This window comes from Corvus cornix, chromosome 24 (assembly GCF_000738735.6).
Source record: "Corvus cornix cornix isolate S_Up_H32 chromosome 24, ASM73873v5, whole genome shotgun sequence".
NCBI lineage: Eukaryota > Metazoa > Chordata > Aves > Passeriformes > Corvidae > Corvus > Corvus cornix.
The window spans coordinates 6,534,236-6,553,308 of record NC_046353.1 but is presented as its reverse complement, the minus strand read 5'-3'; the positions used below and the strand labels follow the sequence as shown (position 1 = coordinate 6,553,308).

The following is a 19,073-nucleotide window of genomic DNA, read 5'->3' as shown; positions in this document are numbered from 1 at the left end:
TGCTGAGGGAGCAAAGAGCTCATGGGGAGATAAGGGAAGGAAGACAGTGAAAGAGCAAATTGAAGAACCCTACAGGGCATAGACAGGGTGTAAAACCCCAGTAAGAACCAAAGGATGGATAAAAATTGGTGATGAAAGAGTTGAAACTCTTGCAAAGTAATAAATACCTATCTTAAAGTGGTTTGTGGAGAAGTCTGTTCCTTCCTACAGAATTCTCTCTGCTGGGAGAAAACAACAGGATTTTATTTGTACTTAATTAACACTCATGAAGAGCACAGTTACACACACACACAATTACACATACACAGTCCCCACTGGCCATATGACTTTGGGCTTCTCTTGCATTTCTTAGCAAAGAATTTTAAAATACTTGGCACAAATGCGTAATGAAGCACCACTTTTCTCTAAAAAACGGGAAGGATGAGGAATTCAGCTGGCTCCATGTCATACATGAAGTCAAGGACAAAGCCAAGTAGGGATGGCCCAAGCACCAAGCGCTGCCTGCAAAGCTCTCAGCTCTTCTCTGGGCTCTGCAAAACCCAGCTCCACTCAGACATCCCTGCTCCCAACACGGTGTGTCCCAAGCTGCCAGATAAATGAATGCTCAGCAGAAAATGGTAATTTATTTGCAGTCTGATGCAATTCCTTTTCTTTTTCTACACACCCAAAACTTCTATTGACTTCAAGGAGAAAATAAGTGAGGACAGGAGGAAAATCAAGAGGTACTGAGAAAAGCAATGTTTGGACATCATATGCAGCAGGCAAAAATACCTAAGCCTCACTATTTACTGATAGTTGTAACAAGTGAGACACCTGAATGAAGAAAATTCTTATGGAGAAAATCTAGATGAGGTGTGTATTTGAATTTTCTCCTGAGGTGTAAACTGGCCCCAGGTTAACCAGAGCTGGTAATTTGTCAAACACTTCAGTTTGTCATCAACTGGACAAGTATTTCCAATGTTAGTATCAATTACTGGAGGCAAATGACCCATGATTGACTTTGGGGAAAACAAACATTTTGAGAAGACAAATTAATAGTCCATCACATTTCAAATTACACCAAAGCTACACACCAGGTACTGGAAATGAACACTTAACTTTCTTCTGGGTGGATTTTTCAGTTAATTAACATTACAGCAATGGCTGGTGGCAGCAATTCCATTATAATTTACTCCATATGTAAGAAATACTCAGTAAATACTTCATAGGCATGAGTGGTTCAGAGTAAAGTGGGATATGTCCCAGCAAATCATCAGCAAGGAGTTAAAATCAAAAAATATCCTGAGTTAAAAGGGACTCCAAAGGATCATCAAATTCAACTCCTGGCCCTGCACAGGGCAACCCTCAAAATCACACCTGAAATACTCAGAAATTCAGCATTGGCTCTACTTCCTAGAAGTAGAAGAAATATCAGGAGTTTTCCCAAGGTATTTCTTCTAAAGGAAGGGTTTTCTTCGACCAAAATCACCAACGAGACACTGTGATGAATGAAAGGGTTCTTATTATCCTTCATTGCCAGAAGGATTTTCTATCCTGTAATTTACTACAGGAAAGCACCAGTTTTATTTTGTGGGTGGAAGCTCAGAGATAAAAACCACCAGCAGGTAAGAACTTTATTGCTGGGTTTGCTTTTTCAAAGGCACCCCCAAAGCTGAGCTCAGTCGTGAGTTAATGAGTCAAACCCCCACACCAAGGCTGTCCTGAGCAGTGTCTGTGAGGAGGGAACAGCAATGCTCAGGTTTTGAAAAGCTGCCAACTGATTTTAATGCATTTTTACAAGTTTTATCATGACTAATTGTGCTAATATTGAAAAGGGAGAAATAAGGCCTGGATCACAGAAATCAGCCTTTTCAAACATATTAAAGCCACAGAGTCACCAATTGCTACGAAAGTGTCTTGTTGCTCTCATGGTAGTGGTTTTGCTCAGTGACAGGGAAGAAAAGGGACAATATTTTTCCTTGGGTGAGTATGTGCCACAGAAGTCCTGTACTAACATTTATCACAGTTCTGTCCCTTTTCCTGATTAAAGCTGTTGGATGGGTATAATTTTTCCCCTTCTCCGAAGGCCAGATTTCTCTTTCATAGTTGCCAGCTCTGCAGAATGTGACAGTGGAAGCTATTAATTGATCCTGCTATTAAGAGAAAACATGGAAAACAGAAAGGCAAAAACAATTACAAAAACTGTGACAGCACAAAAGAAAAGGAAATGATTTGCCAAACTGAGTTTTCCAGACCAAAACCCAGTCCATGGAGCCAGGTACACAGCAATAAGACACTCCCGCACTCCTGTGCCAGCCGGGCATGCAGTCAAATCCATCTTTTCCATTTCCACACGTGTCCAGCACCTCCATCCTGCACAAAGAACCTCACAGAGCCAAAGTGATGTCATGCCGTTAAAAGCAGGATCAGGCCCTATCTTTCATTTTCGCACCACTGCTACAAAGACAGAAGCCAAGCCAGACCAATCCCACACCTGCAGAAGCGCTCTCAGCACTTGGCATGGACTGGGAGATCATCTGTGCAGAGATGAATTTAGTTCACCCACGGAATGATCCCAGCGAGCAGACATTCCCTGCTGTCTGCACAGCTTGCCATAACCCAAGGTTTTGATGGGATGGCACTTGGGATGTGGAGCTCTGACCTCCCAAGACAGTCAGACAAATGCAAGCCAGGAAAACCCTACATCTGCGACTTGGAGGTGCTCCCTGGCTCTGCTGGAGAGTGGACAGGAAGGAAAAATTTTGAGGACAGAACGAAAAGAATCAATCCAGAATGTATTAAAAATACATAAATTGTCTTAAAGGAAGCCTGTGAATCACAATTTAAAAGACAATAATGATTTAAAAGATAACCTGCCCAATTTTGTGAAAACACCACCATACTTGAATGTATTTATAAATCCACCTTTTTATCATGTAGATTATTTCTTTTTAAATAATATGTTGGATGCTGTACTTTGTTCAGCTGGGAAACAGAAGAATACCCATAAGCATTCCAGCTCTGGGATTAGCTCATGAAAAAGTTTCATTAATTTATGAGCTGATACTTACACAAGTAAGCTCTCTAAATCTTGACAATTAGATGAAACAGCAGTGGGATTTCTACAATCTCCTTTCAGTCATCTTTGCTGCCTCTTCTGATGCAATCACTTCAGCAGCGAGTCTGTGATGGGCAAATTCATCTACAGTATCAATGGCTGTGACATCTCTTCACAACAGACCAGTGCTCTGGGGATTAGGCACCAGCCAAAGAGGTCTCTGTTGCAGCCACAAGAAAAAGGGCTTTCAGTAGGGCTGTACAAATAAAATAAAATCAGTCGGGATTTCATCAATGCTTTTGTTTTAATGCAATTTAAGTGCTGAACTACCTTACAGTGATGAGCTTTAAAATGTTTACAGTTAAGGCATAATTGAATTTGACTCATTTTGGCCCTGATCCAGCTACAATTTAATTGACTTCAGTGGGAGTTGGACTGGGCTCTAAGTAATTTTAACTAAAATAATCCATCAATTGTTCCTCACCCACTTCATCAAACTCCTTCCTATCATTTATGATTGCTTTGTAATTTATTGCAACAAGGTGAAACCAACCCTTTTAACTTCTGGCACAGCTTCCTAACCCTCAGTGGAGAATTTCACCATATGCAGCCACCTAAACCAGACCTGCTTGAGGAAAGCCATGAGCACAACACAGCTGAGCCCCAAACTGCCTGGTACTATGCACAGAAACCTCCAAATATCAGCTCCTCCACAGCTTAGTCACCACAGGAACAAAATGAACTGTTAGCAAAGCTGTCAAGAGGAGGCTTGGAACAAAACAGGCAGAAGGTGAAATGAAATGTGTTCACAAACACTTGCTAATTTTTTTTGGCCGAAAAAACCCCCCATTTGCTTCAGACTTCTCACCATTTTATTGTATCAATGATTATGTTACTGGTTTCTATTTCAGGGGGCCTTTTCATATTTTTCCTCGTTGAGCCACAGGAATAAACACCACCCAGAGCACTCGGCCTTCCATAAGGCATATCATGTTATGGGCGACATGCAAGGAGATGTTTTCCGTAATAAAGTACCACCACTGCTAATTTTATTTCAAAGATGACAGGTTAATCTGTCATAGAATACCCTGTTTAAGTAACCACAAACATATCACGCACATTTCTCTGTCTTCTAAAAGAAAAGGACGTGTTTTTATTAAAGCTTCAATCCTTCTGTGCTTACACAACAGAGCTCTGGTTTTTAATGAATCAACGTAGGCAGCTCTACACTGGATGTAGCAATAGGCACCTGCACACTCAAAGGTACAGGAACTTGTTGCTCCAACATTAGTTCTCAAGATGTCTATTAAAATTTAATTCAAATGAAATTCAACCCTGTAAGCTGAAATCCCAGTTTGAAAAAAACCCAAAAATTTGCACTGGCAGGAAAAGTAGCCTTTAACTGCTCTGTGACTTGCAAAATAATCATTAAAAGAAATATTCAAAGGCAAATGGTGGCCAAGTGTTTAAAACTGACTTAGTGACTGCATGGAAAACTCTCTTATTCTGATGAAAATCCAAAAACTGAGTAGTCAGGTTATCCAAAATACAGGGCAAATATAAATACTTCCAATTCAATCCCTTCTCTGCATGAGTAATCCTGCTGTAGTCAGACAGCGAGCTACATGAATAGAAACCACTGGCATGTCAAAGAATTTACAAGATAAGACCTGAACATACACATCCAAACACATTTTAAGGTCGCTGGAAGGTTGTTGCTTGGAGAAAAAGACCATATATTCGTAAATTTTCTGTCAACACATCTCCAAAGGGAATTGTAATTTTGTTGTATAGGAAGTTCTGGAAAACTGCTTTTTTTCCTCTCACTCAAAAAAAAAAAAAAAAAAAAAAAGGTGTGATTTTTTAAAACAGAAAATGAAAAACAAAGCAGATTTATCTGTTAAGGTTCTTTCAGGCTCTGTGTTTTAGACAGAGCTTAAATATTCTGGATGTGCTGCCTGCAGTCCAAAGATTTTGAATATCAGTGCTGGGGTCCATGTTTGGGAAGATGGGGATCTTTTTTTGAAAGATTGTTCTTTACCCTTCTCTGTAGTCACTTAAATGGATCTCAGCTGTTCCCAAACACCTGAAATACCTGCAGCTGGTAACAGGGTGTTGTTCTGAGCTGTGTTCTGGCCAAGAATGGGTCAAAATGTAAAGGTGCGTTAGAGGAAAAGGGAAAATACTGGAAAATGGAAAATATTAAGTATTCCTGTGTCAGCCAAGTCCTAATACCAAATCTCTGTATTTTTAAAGATGTCATTAAAATGTAGCTTTGGGAATTCTGGGATAGAAACCTCTCAGCTAAATTCTCCCACAATTCTGGGAACCCAAGAAATAATGGATAACATCAGACTTGCACTGCTCAGCTGCCATTAGCTTGTCACTGTGATCCTATTCTATTACAGACTTCACACAAATACAACTGAGATCACAAAATACATCCCAAATTTTCCAAGGAACTGTTATTTCCTAGCAAGTGAAGCTCTTGTTTACATGTCCTGGGTTCTGCAATCCAGCTGGAGCAATTCTTACATAGAAATGACTGAAAATGTTTGGTTGTAACTTTCTCTCCTTGAAAAAGAAAAATAAACAAAATTTTGCAATACTGAAAGCAACTTCATTGCTTTGCCAAATGTCTATTAAAAGGAAAGTGCTATAAAGTTTTACTTTAGCCTTTAGAAGATAAGTTTTCAGTATTTTATTCCTGATTGAGTATTTTCTCTGATCTTACACATACACACACTTTTTAAACTTCTCCCTTGTCAAGCTTAATTTATAACATTTTGGTTTGCTCTGAACTGAAAAGGACACATATGATTATTTTTTCAATCTACCAACAATCCAAACCACCAATTTTTCTGACTTCTCCTATTTTCACTTGGATGTGATGAGATTTTGTACATGGCCTGCAAATGCAAACCCAGGTTTCCAGTGGCTCCAAGCAGGGCCGCAGTCACGTCTAACATTGGACAAGTTACCAAGGGCTGAGCAGAAGAAACAGATCAGCAGAATCAAGCAATTAAATCATCTGAGCAACGAGAGCAGAGCCTTTCTCAAACCCAGCAGTGGATTTAGAAACAACTCAAGCCACTGTCTGAGCAAGCGCCTCCAGAGCTCGGTTCCTGATGTGAAGATCAATTCCAGCTCTGCCATCCATTGTGCGCATTCCACGCAAATCTTCCTTCCTCAGAGGCCTCCACCGAGGGCATGGAAGTGGCTTTGAGCTGGAAAGGCACAGATTTTGTTCCATCACCCAAACCTGCTCCACTGCTATCAGCAGAAAATCCTTCCTGAAGGTGGATCAACGCTCCCATCCACACGCTACAGGGCTGTGATGCAGGGAGCTGTCTGTCCCCATGCTCAGATGGGAAATAAATGGACTGCTCAGCACAAGGAAACAGCAGAAGAACCACAAAGTCTCCTTAGTTACTGCCCTGCTCTGCTCCCTGAGCCTGGTGGGATGATAGGAGCTCTACACAACACATCAGCTCCAAACATTCTCCATTCCTTTTCCTCACCTTCCCCAGCGAGGATTTTTGCCTTTGTTCGTGCCCAGCTTGTCCTGAAGGCAGCAGTGCTGGGGGTCATTGAGTCTACAGGGTGAGATGGTCTTTTCCAGCATTTTAGAGCAGCAAGTTAAAGAAAAGTCCTCAAAATAATAATGGCACTAGGTCTGCACTGCACAGTCTCCATGAGCAGTGGCCAAATGGAGGACAATTCTTATGGAAGTGCTGCATTTAAACCTAAATCACTGAGCAGATGGATTTAAACTGTGCTTCCAGTGCCAGCTTTGAAGCTTTAGAAAATGAGGCGTAGGTGTCAATTTTCCCAGTGGAATCCCACATTCATTAATGCCTCCCATTATAGCATTCCTCCACAATGCTTATTCATGCCCAACCACAACCACAATGCTGATTACTTGCCACAGTAGGTTTTATTGCAATCACTGGGGTGTGATCTTCTGGTTTGTTCACTGTAGTTTTGCCTTTCATTAATTCCTTTTATTCACTATTAACAGTACTGAGATAAGACAGCAAAAGTAAGTCTTTATTACAGATATTTTAATATCTAGCACTGAAATTTCTTTAGAGCCAGATTTGTCTGCTAAGTCCAAGTGAGATCTGCTTTCAAATCCAGATTCAAATCTGAGTTTCCTTCTGAAATGCCATGTCTAGTACTGGATATAATCCAGCAAAGAAAATTAACAGGCACTTCTCCAAGTATCTATTTATCATCACCCAGCCCGTTATTATCCCCCATATGCCATTTTTGGGCATTTCTGAACTAGGTTTTCTACTAAAGACATCAAAACACGGCCACCCTGAAAAACACTAAGCTCTTTAAAATTAACTGTTGTGCCCAATCTACAGCAGTTACAGAGGAATCCACTTTCAGTCCATAGGTTTGTTTTATTTACCTCGGTTGATAAAGTACTCCTCGTCCACAGACAGGCTTTTCCTTGTAGGGCTAAAATGGACAGAGAGTTATGGAGAATTTGAGAAAACTCAGATTTTTCCCAATGTTGCAGCTGAATAAATCCCACTACAGGAGCAGGGACACAGTCCTGACAGCAAATCCTGACTTTTCTGGGTTTTCAGAGAAATGCTCAGAGACAGCAGTGTAACTGTGACTGCACCTTCTGCCATCTCTAGGCAGAAATGTTGTCTCTGAACTATCTTATATCTATTAAAAATACTCAGTAGCTTCACTAATACTGGATCAAAGACATCTACAGAGGAAGCACTTTGTATTTCTCGGGATTAATAAAATTCCTTTCTGGTTTTGCCTTTACTTCTTGCTACTCACCTATAGAATTCTATTGATCTTTGTAAGCTAAACCAAATAAATACAGGCAGTTTTCAAAGTATCTTTTTTTTCTTCATATGTTTGCACAAATAATCAGCAAAAATCCCAAACAGCCTTGCAGCAATGCAGATTTCTACATGGAGACAGTTTCAGCTTTGCAATTTAGGTTGGCACCTATTGTATAAACACACAGATTCATTTTGGCCTGCTTTCCTCAACGTTTTGGGATACAGGTGTTTCACGGACTCGGGAGCTATTTAAGACATGTAGATCTCCTGAGCAATCACTTCACACAGCACAAGAGCAAAACCCTTTCCAAGGCCTTGTGCCATTGCCTGGGATGCCGTTGCATTCCCGGCGGTGTCCTGGGGATGATGATCCAAACCCAGCTTCAGGCGCCCGGCGCGGGGAACGCGGGACACACTCAGGTCCGAGGGAGTCTGGCAGAAGGTGCACCCACCACTGCACATCAGCTTTATTCAATGGGATTTATCCAGCTGTCATGTTTCAGACTGGAAACATGATGAATGGATGCCATCTCATTTTTCCCTGTGCTGGAACACACGCACTATGTGGATTCCCTTTTCCTTTCCCAAGCGTGCTGCCTTCCCCCAGGAATCCCCCCAGGAATTGTAACAATATCTGTTCAATTTAAAGGAAAAGGTTCAGCAAGTATTTGAGCAAAAGAAATGGCTTCTACACCAATATTCAGTAATGTCCCACAGCAAAATCAAGCCTTGCCATCAAGCCATATCAAGACCTTTTGGAAGAGAATCAGAAGGAATCTTGTTGTGAGGTCTCGCATAAAAACTGAGCTATTTTAAGTCACAAAAAAATCTACTTTCTCACCATGGTTTCCTAAAAAGGCTGAGGAGACTGGGTGAGGACCAGAAGGACCAAAGCTCACACTTTATCTCCCAAGTAATGATTCTCCAAAGGCCCCAGCGGCTGCAAGTACCACTGAGTTTAATCCAGAAAATATCATTTTATATGAGGAAAATGACAGCTCAAAATTTCATCCTAAGATAAAACAACAGAAGACAGACATGGAATTGGAAGAGAAGAATACAAGATCTGAGCAATTCTATACTAAACACTTACCTACATTAAAATCCCAATCACACAAATCTTGAACGTCTTGAACTCAAAAAAAAACCCCAACAAAACCAAACAAACCAAAAAATCCAATCACCAAACCAAAAATCCCAATAATAATTTCAAGGGAGCAAATAATAATAATTATTGATGGTCATTAAAGGAAACTTTTTGCACAGACCAGCAAGCACAGTAGTAAATTTTCTAAAAAACCAAAAAAACCAAGTGGACAAACTTAAGTTCACTTCCCGAAGTTGCAGCGCTTTTAAATGTACATAGAGCAGTAGAATCCTCTTCAGCACAACTCCCCTAAAACATAGGTAAATATTTTATGTCTCAGCAGACAATTGTCTCAGGAACAAGCAAGGCCACACTGATCCCACGTATATATTTGCCTTGCAAGGTGTTCTGGTATAGCAATTAAAGAGAAATCAGCCCTACCTGAGATATGGACTAGTAAAAAACCTTGGCGTAGAATAGACATAAATTACTCTGCTGCTCATTAGGATTTAAATTATAAATCACTAAGACACATTCAAATTTGAGGTTTTTTTATAAGTTCTGGAATAGGGCCTGGTACAAATGAATACATGGCACAGACAATTAACAATTTGTATTACCGACTTTGCTGAAATAACTGAACTCTGCAAGTGAAGGCGATGTGATTCTTTTTAATCCAGCCATCTCAGTTCATTTGGAGAGTTTAAAAAGGCCATCCAAGACCAGTATTATTGATTATTAATACACAATGTCACAAATTCCACTAAGACCAGGGATGGCACACAGCTCCCCTCCACACCCCAGCCTGGTTTTCATTTTCAAACTATTTTAGTTCCTGTGATAAATAAGAAACTTTTCTAATTTGACCTTGTAACATCGCACACTGACAGTGTCCTTTGATTCTTTATCATGCCCAACGCTACCAATAAGGCAACAGGATTTTAAATCTATCGCTAAAGCAAGATAATGAAAAATACAGGAAACAAACTAGAATAGGAATAGGCTCGCCTACAAATATTTTTAATTGAAAAATGATATAAAGGCAACTTGAAAAATGATTCCTATAGGACTCTGCTAGGTCAAAAAGCAGCTGTCAGCAATCACTGTAACAAACCAAGCGTATGAACACTGTATCGTTACTTCTACAAATTAATTAACTGTAACATAATATGAAAAGCCAATAAAAATATAAATATCATGAAACAAGGTAAATAGTATTTTCACTCAGCCATCACAGCCCAAAAAATCATAAATCAAAGTGGCATTAATCACCATCAGAAAATATTTCTAGTTTTTTTTAATTTTAATCATAATGGCTCTGAACCCAGACTAGCATTTCATTATAGATTTGGTATTCAAGGTTCAGCCTTGTTTTTTTGGCTCAAGAAACACCACAATACATGTTCATACACCAAACTTTAAACTAATGATGGAACCTTTTCACAGGCAATTGCAGTTTTCTTTCTAAAAACCAAAACTGGGTTGGGGCTTATTCCAAGCTCTCTTCAATAGGAATCTCCCCGGCGACGTTGGTGAGCTTTGCACGAGACCTCACAAACGCTACTCACAAATAAAACGTCAATCTTCGACCCCAAGATGCACCAGAAAAGTCTCAAATGCTTCTTCCACCTCCTTCTGCCTCTACTTGACAAATCTGTTTTGTTCCAATTCAGCTGCACCCAGTTAAATATTCAGCAATTCATCACAGCCAAAAGAAAAACTCTTTTCTATCGGGTTACCAAAGTTTTCTGATCTCTCTTCACTTAACCAGGGATGTTGTTGAACACACATGCTGCACACGTACAATGTCTTATGTCTTTCAGCTCCAAATAAATTATAAAGGCATATCAGTCTTCTCTGACTTCACCCAAGATGAAAGAAATATTAACTCTTTAGCCCATGAAAACGCCTACAAACCCTGACTCCTGCCTTGAGAAAAAGCCACGGAGAAGATGTTCAGCTGGAGTAACTCATTACTCATAGCTGTTTCAAATGCTCCCAAGTCCCAGCTACGATGGTACAGTAACAAATCTCTGTGGTTTAGGTTAAGATTCATTTTCTTAGATCATGAAGAGACTAAGTGCTCACTCCCTTCCTGATTAACTCTGGAGGCAAAGGAAATTCAGGCAGTAAGTTAAGTGCAATACAGTATTTCTATAGTGCTATATTTCTGCAGCCTTTAGTCCCCAAGTAGCTTGGGAGGGGGTTTTTTGTTTATTTTCACTCTGTGGGTCTTTGTGGGTTTGGTTTTTTATTTTAGTTACAGATTTATATTTTGTACTTTTCAAATTCTTTCACATTCAGGTATCTTTTGTGGTATTATCCATTTCTTAGCCAATATTTTCCTTTCATAAAAAAACCATTCCCATTGCCTAATACTTGTAAGACTTTTAATTGTGCCTATACACCTTAGAATCTGACAGTTTGGAAGTGTGGACTTTGGTAGCAGGTTTCCTCTATGATTTTAATCCCACAAGCAAATCTCTCTCTGTACTTCACTTCACAAGCACTGCAATTCCATAGAGCTTAGTCCATTAGAAGCAGATATTCACAATCCAGCCTGACACAGGGACAGGCCAGAGCTTGGGCTAGAAACACAACCTTGAGGGTGAATTCATTCAAGATCCCAAGCACAACGAGAAAATAAGGCTTTAACTGAAGAGTAACCACAAGAGACTCACTGGCATCACTCTGACTCCACTGCTGAATCATACGAGGATTATTAGTGATTATTTACTGAATATATATTACTCTTGCAGAGACAATGCTTGCTATATTTGATGAAGAACTATGTATCTAAAAAATTTCTCTCCTTTTTTCCCCATGGTGGGTGGTGAGTGTCAAACCAGCTGCTGGGGAGTGCCTCACCCATCCAAAATCCCAAGGATCTATTAGGTGACATTCAGACTGTATTATTTTATGCCGAGGTAGTTGTACATGCTTCTGGACATTGATAATATCCAGGTTAATATTCCTTTCGGGTGCTAAAGGGACTTTCTTTTCTAATTCATCCTCTTTCTTTACAGAAAGAGAGAAAAGCATCTTTCCTTGCCCACATGGATTGAGGTCTGCAGGCAGAATCGGGCACTCTGTGCGTCACTGCCACACACCAAACCCCTTCAGCACGTTCTGGCCAAGCACTGAATTTCACTACGCAGTAGCGAGAGATCAGCTCTCAAAAATTCCCTTGTCAGCAATATCTTGATTAACAACTGGTTCTTTTATAAAATATGTCAGCAATTAGTTAGGGAAGGCAAGGGACGTCACGCAGAGATCGGCTGGAAGAAATACATGTTGGTGGAGGATCACACTGCTCACGCAATTTCTTTCCAAAAGCTGGTCATCATGGGTCTTAATTCTGATCCAGCCTCCTAATCCCTTCTGGATCTCTAATAACTGGTATTTACAATATAAATATTGAGATTGAAGGAAGATTTATGCTTGGACCAAGGATTTACTCTACTTCTCAAACTCTTAGGGTACCCTAACAGCAAGTTTTCTATCAGCACAGCTCTGCTAAGAGCTGAAAAGATCCTTCTTATGTATATTCAGCAATAAAAGACCACAAACCAAACCAACAAACCTGAGCCAAAGTACAGGCCTTGAGTTTTTAAACACAACCTAATACAAAGGCAAAATGAACTTTTTCCAGCAAAGAGAAAGAAGAAAAATAGAATTCTGTGACCTTGAAATAGATATTATTTTTATTGGTAATTAGTCCTTTACAAATATTTTTCAGTATCTAAGATTTTTTGAAGAATGTATTTTTAAGTTGCAGTTTCATCGTCTCATTTCTCTTGACACGCTATGTGTCACCACTGGAAGGGTGGCCTTATGGGAAGAACAGAAATCTGGAAAACTGCCTGCTTCACCAGAAAGAGGGATTTTTAAAAATATTTTTTAAAATCTGGAATGTATTCTAAGAATACTATTTTTATTTTTAATGTGGATTTTTAAACACGCACACTAGACCAGTCTGCTTGTGAAATTTTATAATGCCCATGGTCAAGACGCAATCGCTCATCGTGTTGCCTGTGCAGGGCAGAGCCGCTTGTGTGTATTTATTTGTGGTGTTTGCAAAATCTTTACAAGTATTTTCCCATCTTTGCTGTTAGAAATAACCTACATTCTTTCAAAGGAAATGAGAATTTAGGGTAGCAAAACTGTGCCTCTATAGATTTTTTTCTTCCTTTCACAATATTTCTATTAATTTCTTTGTACTTACTGAGACGTAATGAAAAAACTACCAGAGGTTTCAATGAGCATAAGATGAAGGACGATTTCTACAAGACCTGGACTCCTGTAGAGCTCCTTAACTCGTGATCATTAGCACTGGGTATGTATTGGCTCCAGCGAACACCCCGACGAGGATTAGGCTGAACCCCACCACGGCACACTGATAGTAACTAAAAACTGATAGTAACTAACCGATAGCTGTTAGTTACCGATAGTAACTAACAACGATCCCTGCGCTGGCAAACTCAGGGAGTGGGAGCAATCCCTCCCGTGGGGATGGGGTGTGAAGCCGGGCTTCGCTCAGGCAGGGTTCGGGGGAATGCATGAGATGCAGGAGCAGCTCGCCCGAGCCCCCCGATTCCGCGCCCGCCGCATCCTCGCTGCGGCATCGCCGGGGTCGCGCTTACCGGCGCAGGAGTGCAGCGGCTTGGGCCGGACCAGGAGCGACGGGCAGACGGAGTACAGGGAAAGTTTCTCGAAGTAGTCGCAGGTTTCCTTGGAGAGGATCTCGTCGATCATGAAGGTCTTGTAGCGCCTCCTGCCTGCGTTGGGCCGGCCGGGCGCGGGCAGCCGCGCCGGGGGCTGCGGGCCGGGCTGGGGCTGGGGCTGGCCGTGCATGGCGGGACCCCTGCGGGGCGGCCAGAGCCGCGCCCGGCTCGCATGGGCGCCCGGCGCCCCGAGCGCGTCCCGCTGTGCCCGCGCTGTGCCCGCGCTGTGCCCGCGCTGTGCCCGCGCTGTGCCCGCGCTGTGCCCGCCGGTTCCGCCGCCCTGCGCGCCGCCGACTCCCCGCTATATAAAGCCGCCGATAAGCATCTCTCCCATCGCTCCGCGGCCTTTTTAGGAGGCTCAGGCTGTCAATCAGGGCGCCCGCTGCTCCCCGCCAGCACCATTGTTACCCTGCGCCGGGCTGGGAGGATCCGCCGCTCCTCTCCCCTCCCTGCTCGCTATTTTAAGATACTGGGGTGTGTGGCTGGCTTTTTTTTTTTCTTTTGGTGAAAGGTTCCAGATTGGGGCTGGCTTCTTTCTTTTTTCTTTTTCTTCTTTTTTCTTTTTCTTTATTTCTTTTGCTTCTCTCCTTTCTTCTCCCCCTCCTCCTGTTCTCTATACTGTAATTACCTAAAAAAAATTAAAATGCGGGCTGCCGGAGGAGAGTGCCTCATCCCCGGCCCTGATAGCTTTCCCCGACCAGCACCAAACCTATTCCCGAGCCGCGAAGTGCTGGAGAGTGGCAGAGGAGAAAAAATCCTATTTACCTATTTATAGGTGCCTTGTGGGAGCACTGTAGAGAAGATCTTTTTCTCCGGAGCAGCGTTACTGGGACCCCGCGTCTGAGATGATTCTCTGGTGGATCCCTGCTTAGTTCAGCTGGATATTTGCAAAGCTGAGCTTTCCGCCCCTTCTAATGAGGGGTGCTGAGACTTCCCCCTCTGGAAGAAGTTTTCCTTCCAGGCTGAGGTCTGAGTTTTATTTCTCGTCTCCTTGGCCTCCGACAGGAATCACCAGGACACCCTACTCAGGGAAAGGAGTATCGGGAGGAATCCTTGGATTAACTGGTTGCTACAGATTTTCCAGAACCCACGGCCAGCTCACAAACGTTAAATGGGTAAAGAGAGGCTCATTATGGAGATTTACCACCTCCCCCCCCCCCCCCCCCCCAATATTATTTGCAGGTTTCACACAAGGATTTAAATATAATCTGCAAAAAGTTATCAGCCGTCCTTCAGTTCTCATGCTTTGGCAATCCAAATGGCAGCAAACTCTTATTTTATTAACAGAAAACTCAATCTGTTTTTGCAAAAGGCAACAACCATCTCAAACTTTCATCAATGATTTGAACAACTTTTATTTTTTCAACTGTATTTTTTAAAAGCCTTCAAAACACTATAAGCTACCTTTAACCTCTTTTGTAAAAGCACTATTTCTTTTTTCAATTCACAGTTTCATTTGACTTTAACTTCAGCAATAAAGTTTCTCATTTATAGAGACTCAAAATCAAAATAAGACACTTGCATTGTCCACACACTGTCCAAACTGGAAGGCAGATGCAAGGATATATCAGACTTTCGATATATCCATTAAACTTTTTTTCTTAAAACCTCATTACATTTTTTAAAAAAATACGGCACAGAAAATTATATTAAAAGAAATGTAAAGCAAAATGTTTTGCTCATTTTAAACCGTTGGGACAAAATTCTCATTTAAAATAAATTGCTTGGAAATGGTTTTATTTCATTTTATTTTGAGAAACTGAAGTGATCTTACAATGAGGAATTTAACTAGAATAATAACAACTAAGGTTTTCAAGGATGTCTCTCGTCCATGATGATATAACTTTTAAAAAATTACTTAAACTGCTGCATTAATTCCTAAACAAACTATGGATATTTAAGCAGATGAACTGACTTTGTTATTAATGTAGTTTTATGAGTACTCACCTCTTCATTCAGACATAAACCATTTCAGGAGCACATTTTCTTCGCCTTTTTCAGACACTTTTTTTTCTTTTTTTTAGGAAACAAAGTAATTACCAGCAACATTAACTTCAGCAATTAGTACTTGCTGATAAGTATTGCAAAGAATATTTTAGAAGCAACAGCCTGAGCAAGCCACTGATTTAAGCCCCAAAGCAGCACTGAATAGCATTTTACTGCTCTGTGTTTCCTCGGGGTCCAGGCAGGAGCTGCAGCCCCCCTACCCCCACTTCACATTTATCCTGCTTTTCTTGCCTTTGCAAAACCTGCCACGATGCAGCAGAGGAATGTTTCCTAAAGAGTATTCCAGGAGCTTGACCAGATCCAGCCCAGAAATCAAGAGGGAAAGCAAACCATGGGCTCACCGAGCTCGCACACAAGTGACGGCGGGACAAGAGACTCTGCTTGTCTTTAAATGTTTCTTTCTCACATCCAAAGGGCTGAATATCCACAGGTGTGTGGCTGGCACCTCTGCCCATACTCTAGAAATGTGATGCCCTCACCTGAGCCCAAGCAGATGAACTGGCAGGTGGCATTAGCCCACACTGATACATCTCTAGACACTTTATTTCTTTTTATTAATGTTTTTTAAAGAAGTAAGTGGCCAGAGCAATACGGTGGGTTATGTTGTATGAAACACACGCTGGCTGTCAATCAAAAAGGGGTGCTTTGGTCAGGAATAATCAGGGGTTTTGTTTCCAAAATTAATGAAGTGGCTGGAATAGCGAACATCTGCCAAGGGGACTCAAACCCGGAGCAGCTGTTGGAGTCCCAGGACTATTCCCATGTAGGACAGCCTTGCTGGTAAGTTCTTCTCCCTGAGGTTTCTCTTGTGGCTGAGAGCTGGGGCTGGACGGGAGGCTGGGAAGTGAAAGGCACATTCAGGAAGGTTTGGAGGGCAGCAGACTTGACGCAGTCTGTGCACGCCAGGCCGGCACCTGCACAGCACAAACGGCAGCCGGACAGCCAGGGACCAGGATTTCTGCCCTTTTCCAAGAGGGAATTAATCCAAGGGACACAATCCTGCATTTCACTGACTAAAGCACTTTTTCAATCAGAATTGGGGAGGAAAATAGCACTGCTGTGAGCCTGTCAGTCAGTAACAAGTCATTTCCAAGGAAAAACGGGGAGGTCAGCCCGGCACCAGAGAGCTGGAAATAGATTGTCCAGGAGGGCAGTTGTGTTCAATCAGGAGAGATACGGCAGCAGACTCTCTAAACTGGGGTTTCTGGAGACAAGTAGTTTTAATTTGGAGTCAATTTGTGCTACCAGGCCCTTTGTGAGCAGTGCCAGAGACCCACAGGTGTGGCGCATCTTGGGAAAATGATTAAGCACCTTTGAGTTGACTTGTTCAGTCCCAGCACAACCATTACCATAAGAGACAGTGATTAGGGCAAGAGGAATTAAGCTGCTGCTGTATTACTAAATTTGTGGTTTAGGTAGCACCCAAGTACCTGGCTCTGCTTAGGGCAGAGTCAGCTGGTGTCACTTGCTGCTGTATTTGTACATTGCTGAGCACACTGGGATTGTTTGCCTAAAGAGAAGAATTCTGTCTGTTGGGTTTTCAGCTCACCTGTTTCCACAAGAATTCAAGATGCAAGCCCATTTTGACAGAATGGACAGAACAAACTAAAGTGCCAAACCTGAAAGTGCATTGACTCTCAGTCTGAATTCCTGTTTCCATATCGAAAGGGCAAAGATACCTTTCACAAGCCCCTGACATTACCACGTTTTTCACTAGAAAAGTCCCTTTTCCAGTGAAATCCAACCACCTTTGGAAACAGATCTGTACAGACATAATCAATCCTGCTAAACACTGACACTCTGATCTCAAGTGTATGCCTTTTTCAGCAAGATATTTGGCTTGATACTTGATCTAGTATAGAAAAATCAAATGTGTGGCTAGAAAGAGGAAGGCACAATTTGGGCCAGTGCTTCGCTCCAGGGAATCCAGAGGCTTTGTCCTCGCAGCGTGAAAGGTCTCAGTGCATTAAAATCCCTTTGACTAAAAGATCTCAGCCTCTGCTTCACATAAATAAAGTGAGTTTTGAGTATCTGCCCCATGCCAGAGAAAAGGGCATTGCCCAGGAAGATGTTTTCTTTAAGCCAGGGACGGTGTAAAACATCCCACACATGCAAATAGAAGGCAAAGCCACCTGATGGGTGGCTAAGTGAACCCTTAGCCCTGTACATTCCCCTGACAGAAATGCTCGTTGAGAGAAAGACACCTCTGAGCAGGGTCTCCTCCCCATCTCCTGGAAAGCCTTGTAAAGGCAGAGGATGGAAAGGAAACTGAAGTGTTTGTTGGCCCTGAACTTTACCTTGGCCCCTTTGCAGATGAGAAGATGATACCTCTGGGCAGCCGAGGAAACAGAAATTGCAGAGCAGCAACTGCACAAGCTCACACACCCCATCGCCTTCAGGGGGCTCTTTGCTCCCAGCTTATCTTTACAACCAAATTTCACTCCTGGCCTAAGTGACTATGGAATAAGACTGCTCCAAGTCCATCAGTTTCATTTGAATTTCTTTTTCAGCCCCCAAAGCTGTCTCAAATACTCAATTACATTATTTCCCCTGTAAAGTCCAACTGATTCTCCTCCTACTCCCTATCCCCCCCATTGTGCCGCAGCATTTGTGTGGTTCCAAACCATTCCTGGCTCCACCAGCAGGTTTTGTCCCTTAATGGACAGCCATGGGCTTAGGGCAGCAACACTACAAAGGTGTCCTTGATGTGCTCAGAATAAACCAAAGCTTGAGTCACTTTCTTCAATAAAATCATACTGACAGCTGAACTATCAATTGGGACACCTTTGTTTTATTTCCTGCTCTGCCTCAAGTCGTAAACCTAATCTCTCTTGCCTAGAGCCAACTTTGAATCATCTAGAAATAGAGTATAAGGGTATTCATCATGTGACTGGAGCCACTGGCCAGTCCCCAAATTAGTTAAAAGATGCTCTGATTTAAAGTAATAGTACAGCTAATAACCATTTTTATCAGTGCTGATGGCAGGCTCATGACACAGTTGCAAAATCCCTTAAAAAGGAGACCTCAATATGGCCTCAGATCTACATGCAGAGAAACTGAGGCAAAGTTTCCCTCTGTTAATGCTTGGGACAGAAGCCAGACCTCACTCACCATCACGTCCTCTCCAGGCAGAGCAGAATCTGAATCCCAGAATTCTCCTCTGTGACCTCATTTTTTCCCCCACAGCACACTGGGGGCTGTGAGACTGTGTTAACTTTTTCCAGTTACCTCTTTGCAGGGCAAGCAGCACCTGAGCAGTTTCTCCTTCCCGAGGCACTACTGCTACCAAAACCCAACCAGGCTCTGGCACTGGAGTTGGAGTATTTCCATGAGCTCCCAGGGCGTTGCTGGGCCACTACAGAGGGCACCAAGGAACCAAACCAGAAGTAATAAATCACTAT

The 19,073-nt window shown here is 42.1% G+C and overlaps 1 protein-coding gene across 1 annotated transcript in view; it reads right to left on the bottom strand.

The window, feature by feature from the left end:
* Positions 1–13,811, bottom strand: part of BARX2 (BARX homeobox 2) — a 32,940-nt gene extending 19,129 nt beyond the window's left edge. Inside the window, exon 1 of the mRNA XM_039564959.1 lies at positions 13,585–13,811. Coding sequence (XP_039420893.1) covers positions 13,585–13,795 — 211 coding nt within the window. The 5' untranslated portion in view covers positions 13,796–13,811. The remainder of the gene's footprint in view (positions 1–13,584) is intronic.
* Positions 13,812–19,073: the final 5,262 nt, after the last annotated feature.